This window comes from Colias philodice, chromosome 10, assembly GCF_061535455.1.
Source record: "Colias philodice isolate Cphi_HAF_F1 chromosome 10, ilColPhil1 Martin Lab GWU primary, whole genome shotgun sequence".
In the NCBI taxonomy this organism is placed as follows: Eukaryota; Metazoa; Arthropoda; class Insecta; order Lepidoptera; family Pieridae; genus Colias; species Colias philodice.
This window is the reverse complement of record NC_143095.1, coordinates 6,015,499-6,022,979: the sequence shown is the minus strand read 5'-3', so window position 1 is coordinate 6,022,979 and position 7,481 is coordinate 6,015,499. Positions and strand designations below refer to the sequence as shown.

Sequence of the window (7,481 nt, the reverse complement as noted above, 5' to 3'; positions counted from 1 at the left end):
TTCAATATTTTCAATGTACAGAATTGACCCTTCTACAGATTTATTATATGTATAGATAATTGGCTTTTCATTATGAGTTCCGCTATGTGTAGGTATTATCTATAAAAAAGGAACTGGAGTCCGGACTCTTCCAAACAGGGAATTTCACCTGTTACATTTTATACATTACATTCCTTTCATTCATTACATTCCATAGTATTTTTTTTTAATTCGGCTTAATTATGAGTAGGTACTCATAATTAATTTCTATCATCATCATAATTAAGTTCTTAACTAGAGCACCTGCTCTAGTTATAGATAGAACATACCTACTTTAAGATGAAGATGGACAATTAATATGGACATATTATATCGTATCCAAACCAACGCGAATTGCGAATGTATGTTTGTTTGTCTGTTTCACGTCACAACGGAGCGATTTTATGTCTGGAGATAGGCGGCTAGAGAGTGGCATGGGCTACTTTTAAAAAGTTATCGAGTTTGGTAGTTGTCAGTTACCAGTATTTTATGTAAAATAGAAATGTTAAAAGTTGCTAAACCTTAGTGCTAAACATATTACACTGAATCAAATTCAGGATGTCTCAGTTACTCAGTTCACTGTTGATGCTCTATATTTTTAGGGATGACACATTTCGATTTTATCTTTCGTTTTTATATTTTTAATGCGATAACTAAGGACTAAGGTTAAAAGTTTATCATCTATTACGTAAGTATCCGACGACTTAGCATGCAAATACAGACAGAACTGGAATACGAAAGGCGGTTTTATCTTACAGCGACATCTGCCAAGTGTCTTCCGAAGTTAAAATTATCTATTTTAACTTACGGAAGGCTAACATTTTGAAAAATACCTTTAATAAATAAAATATCTCACACGCTTCCATGCATTAGACACACTCATCCACAAATACTCTTTGTTCATAGGTCTTCAATCTCTAGTTTTTGTTATAGTTAATTATGTTGTATCAGCCCTACACGACGTCTTCATTGTGAATGCCATAATACGTTCACAAAAGCGGACACGATGTACTTAAAATCACATTTAACCAGCGACTAAGGGCTGTTTATATTTAGCAGGTGCATGATTTACTTTTCCTTTGTACGCGTAATTACCAGATGGTTTTTAAATGAAATTTGGATTTTATTAGTCATTAAGACATTTTCACAAATACCATAAATTACAAAGTTTTTATTGACCATGTTTACAAGGCACACGTGTTTATCCACTTTATACTTTCTTGGATGAGACTAAATGCGAGTAATAAATTATGTACTTATTTTGAACATTTTCTTAAACATTAATTGAATATCTACACCATATCGTATGACATTAAAATCGGTTCAAATGAGTCAAAGATTGCAACGGAGATGAAAATTAATAAAAAAGTTAAGGCTTGATATTATTCATACACATATGCTCACTGAAGAAAGAAGTTAGACATTTGGGAATTGTAATTATTTCATCTTACATTGCCGCCATCTAGTGAACGTTGAAATAATTCTAAAAGCATCTTCAGTCTTCACGGTTTTTTTTTTTTTTTTTGTGTGGTGTCTCTCAATGTTAGCCAGAAGGGCTTCTACATTTTAACGCGGACGCGGGGGTGAACTGAAGGTTCACCCTGGTAGCGACATGCACAAGGGCGTCCCCCCTTGACGGGGACCACGAACCTCGGCTTGAGCTGTCGCTTGAGTGGAGGAGGCCAGAAGGGCCCTAATCGGACGGGAGTCTTCACGGTATGTAAACTATATAGTAGGGGAGGCCAAGAGGGGATTTTGGGATTTACTCGAGCGCGTCAGATTATTATAAGGGACGGTACCTTAGCTATTCATTAGTACCTCTAGTCAATATGAGCAGTTATGGTTGGTGGGTGCGCTCAGGGGCCCCGCTGGAAAATTTGAATAATCCATAATTCCCTAAGGTTGAGCTCGAATCGTCAGATTAGCGAAATGGGGACTTCTTATATTGTAATTAACCCCCCCATATATTAATCTGACGCGCTCGAATAATATTACTTTAATTTTTTACCCTTTCTTCATAGCGATTAAATCGCCACTTAAATCGTCAGATTAACGTATACTTTTTTTCAGTGACGTCCTGGAGCATGCAAAATATCAATATCTAACGCGCTTGAGTATTTCCAAGCCAATTTTTTTCTTTTTTAAATTAAAAAAAATCAAAAAACCCTTCCCCACCGCTAAAAGTGAAAACATTATAGGACCTTTTTTTCTCGCTATGGTCTAATCTACCAATTCTAATAGGTTCCCGTGACGCTCGAGTAAATCCACATTTAGCATCCTGGGCTCCCCTACTAATATGTATACTCCGAATATGTATCGAATATAATTTAAACTAATCGATAATATCCTATATTCTTTACGTTTTAAAAATGTACTCCACACACCAAATTCAATTCATTTCTGTTTTTGCTAGAAAGAAAATAATAGTCCGAATAAATAAGAATATAATTTTTCCATATACAATTTTATACTTACACCATACTTCTATATACAATTTTAAAACTTACAAACATTTTTTTCTAAAACTAGATAACATGATCACACTCCGTCAAGCAACGCATTTATTTTATGAGTATAATTTGATTAATTCCCAATATAACCTAAAAAAAAAACCTCAATAACCAGTATACAAATCTGTGTACCCATATTATATTTAGTCAGCCAAAGCTTGTGGCAGGGTCGTTCCACACGGGCCTTCGAAGTAATAATGAAAGTCTGGCGTGGCTGGAGTTGTTTCTATATTAAATTCTGCGACGACAGCGCCTCTAGCGGCGGCTTGTGGCGCGAACATGGCGGCCGGGTACACTACAGACGAAGTACCCACTACCAGACATATGTCACAGCTTTCCATTGCTTCTCCTGGAATTTATATTCGTTATTGTATTGTTTATTGTATTAAAAATAAAAAAGATTATTTAAGAAAGGTGGTTAGTGGTTACAATTATTTAATAAGTCTGGACAATTTTTCTTATGTGTTACTATTCTAATCTGACAGAAATAAATATAATTACTTAAAAAATTGATCAAAAGTAACAAAAAAATTTCAAACAACGGTCCGGTGTGGCATGAAAAAACCGATGAATTGCTTGTGCACCTGTCCGTCTTTACTCGGATCAGTGCGGTACAGTTCAAGGAAGTTTGGCGGTATAATGCTATCATAAATGATTGTTTTTGCATTTTACAAGAAACGAGTAAAATAATTTGGAAAATCCAAAAGTGCACGCCTCATAATTTTTTTTTAATAAATATTTATTAATTATTATTTTTGTTTATTTAATAACAATTAAACCACATCGAATCAGACCCTGAAAAATGAAAGGGTTCTATTCCTGAGCATACTCAAGCGTAAGAGAAAAAAAAAGACTAGATTAGTAAAGTATTTCGGTCGCTATCGTGTTAACAAGAAAAAGGATCCGCACATACAGACACACGGACGTCCAAGACAGAACTTTTTTAAACTGTTTTTTAACTAGTTTAAATAACAAAAATGACATCAAAAATATCATGAACGTTAAAAATAGTGTTTTTTCTTAATATGTGTGTGTATGTATTATCTTACAAGTGAAATGTATGATACATAAAGACATTTTAAGTTTGAAAAATCAGATGTTTTGCGCGAAGTGACAGTAGTACCCACCTCAACGCTTCGCTTATGAGGCGTGCAAAATATAGAAGGTGAAATATTATATTATTTCGTTATAATAAAAAGTAAAGTTCCGTAAGAGATTTAAAATGCGTGTTTCACTTATTTATTTTAATCGGTGACGAGGAGCTAAAGCTATTCCCACTTGAACTTTAACTTACCAAAACTTACTTAGATAATAATTATAGGTCACTGCTTGGTCAATGTATATAAAATAACAATACTGACTTCTCAAATCTCATTGCCAACTAAAAGAAAATATAAAAACAAGAGCTTGCTTTCAATTGGCATATGCAGTAAAAACAGTAAAATCCAAGCAAGTGGGCATTCGAAAACAATTATACCTACAGCGACTCGTAGAGTGTAGACACAAATAACCATCCGGAATAGGGAAAAGTAAAATGTCGGACAGTAAAATTACGTCTAGTGCACAAGCTAGTATATAGATTAATGGCGTGCCATACCGGACCGTAAAAAATCGGAATGCCGGACCGTAAAATTCCTTGTAGTGGACAAACGCCCTAAGGGGCGATTTTTCAATCATTGGTTTAAACTTATCTGTCCAATAAAATATTACACAACAATATAAAAATGTCACCTATAAACTGCCAAAAACCAGAAAGCCACACATTTTTTAAATGGTTGTACAATACAATATTCGAGGAATAAAATATGTAACTGAGGATTGAAATTCGGCCCTAAATCAAAGGGATGTTGTGTTGGGTAACAAAATGTTATGCTTGTCACATAGCTTTCATATTTTTTTATGTATTTAATTCTGTTTATTTAAATTTTTATTTTATATTACTTCATGCATTATTAAATGTCAACTGATATGTCCAAATATTATTTAAAATTACCTGCTTTTTCTAACACAGCACATTCTAAACTTTCACCAAACCACACAATATGGGGTCGTAATAATCCTCCGCAATTAGCCTTTTTACAATGTGGTAAAGATTTCACCGGGATATCTGAACCAACAATATTAAGATCTGGTGCTCCACGGTTTGCTAATGCCTGAAAAGGATAAATATTTTATCTGATAAAATTTTAATGTTATAACTGATATCTGCTTGTTTATAAGACTCCAAACATGTTATTCAGTTAACATTTTAATAGTTTAGTTTAGTTACTACTTAAGAATCCTAATATCATATTTAGGTAGTTGATCCATACAGAAATATTAAACAAGTATTCTGTATGTATTGGTCTGCCTCCTCGGTACAGTGGTTGACGCGTGAGCGTAACACAGAAGGCTGATCACCTTCTTGTCCCTAAAGAAAATCGATCAGTGAAACAGATGTATAATGCATCTGCCCCTTACCCCACTAGGGGACATGGGACTTCACTTTTCTGTATATATTGTATTGTAAGTTTTATCTACATTCTCTCTAGTGACATTGTATAAACCTTTCCCAGTGTAGCTGGAGGTTAGATAATACAAAATAAACCTACCTCACAAATAGGACTGTCCATATTAACAAGAACTTCTTTACATTTGGTGCACCGAGTTTTGTACAAGTTTCCATGTAGCTCTATTAAATTCTTTGTTCCCGCTCTGACATGCAAGCCGTCCACATTCTGTGTTATAACTGTAATGCTCTTGTCTGAACTGTGTTTGGATTCATAATTAGCTATAGCTATGTGGCCCTGTGAAACAAATAATATTTTAATTAATTAAATTAAATAAGGGAAAAGTAACATTAACATTTTAAGATCTGTAGTAAACTTTGTTAAAGGTATTTTATTATTATAAAAAAACCTTTCTAAAGGTAGGAGGTAGGAGCAGGTGAAAAAGAAAATAAATCAGTGAAATAATATAGTGAGATGTTAGTTATAGGTAAAGTTAATGTTGGTGGTGGACATCAGCTTAATTTCGTAATTGACAGTTACAGGAAAATAATTGATGTACATACCGCATTTGGTTGAGCTTTGGCTGCAACTTCTCTTCTATAATGATAAAATTCCCACACTAAACTGGGGTTATTTCGAAACGCTTCTGGAGTAGCTAGTGATGACGCTTGATATTTTCTCCAGTATCCTCCGGCACCTCTAAATGTAGGAATACCAGATTCTGCGCTAATACCGGCACCTGATAAGATAACAATATTCTTGGCTTCTTTTAAATTCTCTTTAAATTTTGACAAATCACTGGACTGTCTGGATGCCATCATGGTCACCTTACATACTGCTAACCTATTTGTGATTCTTAGTAAGCTGATTAGCATATTAATAATATTAATTTAAATACAATGCATTATTTGAGAATATTGAATAACAACACAAAATTCAAAAACAAAAATAATAACGCGAATTTTGACTTTTGTACTGACATTGACGTTGAATGATATCACAATTCACAGTGACATTATGTCAAAATAATATGTCAATGTCCCCGTCCATATGTCGTTTGCGGTTTGCCACAGATCAAACAGAAGGACTTCTTTGAATAAAAATGTTATTCGTAGTCTTATTATAATAGAGATTGGTAAGTGTATTACACAGGTGTATTATGTATAGATTTACCTTTACTTTATCATTACTTTATCATTTACCATTACTAGCTTTCCGCCCGCGGCTTCGCCCGCATTTTCAAAGATAAACCCGCATAGTTCCCGTTCCCGTGGGATTTCCGGGATAAAACCTATCCTATGTGTTAATCCAAGTTACCCTCTATATGTGTGCTAAAATTCATTGTAATCGGTTCAGTAGTTTTTGCGTGAAAGAGTAACAAACATCCATACATCCATACATCCATACTTACAAACTTTCACATTTATAATATTAATAGGATTAACCCCGGACACAGGCTGGATATTTTTTCACCGAAAGATATACAGGGACCCTTAATGGGGTTAAGGCATGTCACGTGATTTCACCAAACTTTTCGAAACTCTTCATGCCAGTTGAAATATTGTGTTCTTTCACTCGATTATATTAGTGTAATTAAGGACATTTTTTGCTGATTATATATTATTACATGCTCGTCTAGCCGAGTCTAGATTCTAGATCCTGGTCTCTCCCTTTATGTAATAATCTCAACCACTGAGCTACAACACTTTAGATAAGTACCTGCTTATTTTTTTTAACTAATTAGGTAGTAAGGTAATAAAATAAATTCAAACCATAATTTTGTAGGCGGATAAAAAAAAAAACTTGCAACCACTACACGTGTTACTGGCCAGCGTTTTTCAGATTCTCTTTTTAAAATTAGTCATATTTTTAACTGCAAACTTGATAATAGTTTCCTAAATACCTAATAATTATTAGATAACTAACATAAGGCTTTTTTCTGTAAAGACTCGGCATAAGTTTCTAAACAAACTGATGGAAGTTTTGTCTTGCTAACTAATAATAATTTGAAGTAATATTCAAGTACGGGATATAGGCTCTCACGAGTACGTCACATTGGTAAGAAAATAATATTTTGAACTAACTTCACAATTTTTTAGTACCTAATATTAATTATTATAGGCAAAATACTTGACATGTAACAAGTATGTTAAGTGATGAAAATTAATAATAAGTATTATAAGTATGTTGGGTACTTATATAGTTGATTTAATCATATTGAGTACCTCTTTTTAGTTTTCTCTCAGTTTTCTATACTTTCAAATATAGATAATACGCGTGAAATAATTTCCTTGTTATTAATTATAGGAATAGGCTCACAAATATATACAATTTCTATCCTACTTCATTCTATTATTGTATGTCCAACTGAGATTGTAGAAAATAATATTATTACATACTTAGTACATACGTCATTTACGTAGATTAGATGGATGTGAAGATGATCTATCACGCAAAACGACTA

General features: G+C 33.5%; 1 protein-coding gene across 1 annotated transcript; it reads right to left on the bottom strand.

Moving 5' to 3' along the window:
- Positions 1-2,445: 2,445 nt before the first annotated feature.
- Positions 2,446-6,011, bottom strand: LOC149485211 (NAD-dependent protein deacylase sirtuin-5, mitochondrial-like). The gene is made up of 4 exons (XM_089699926.1): positions 5,581-6,011; positions 5,120-5,314; positions 4,522-4,681; positions 2,446-2,877 (listed from the first exon to the last, which is right to left on the bottom strand). Exons 1-4 carry the CDS (start codon positions 5,890-5,892, stop codon positions 2,672-2,674), a joined length of 873 nt encoding a protein of 290 aa, XP_089556052.1. The 5' UTR covers positions 5,893-6,011; the 3' UTR covers positions 2,446-2,671.
- Positions 6,012-7,481: the final 1,470 nt, after the last annotated feature.

Bases quoted from the DNA above. Each gene is read 5' to 3' on its own strand.
- LOC149485211 (XM_089699926.1), bottom strand. From the start codon at position 5,892: ATGCTAATCAGCTTACTAAGAATCACAAATAGGTTAGCAGTATGTAAG. The intron at 4,682-5,119 runs GTAGGTTTATTT...TATCCTTTTCAG, and splicing joins TGGACAGTCCTATTTGTGAG to GCATTAGCAAACCGTGGAGC. The intron at 2,878-4,521 runs GTAATTTTAAAT...TATAAATTCCAG, and splicing joins TGCTGTGTTAGAAAAAGCAG to GAGAAGCAATGGAAAGCTGT.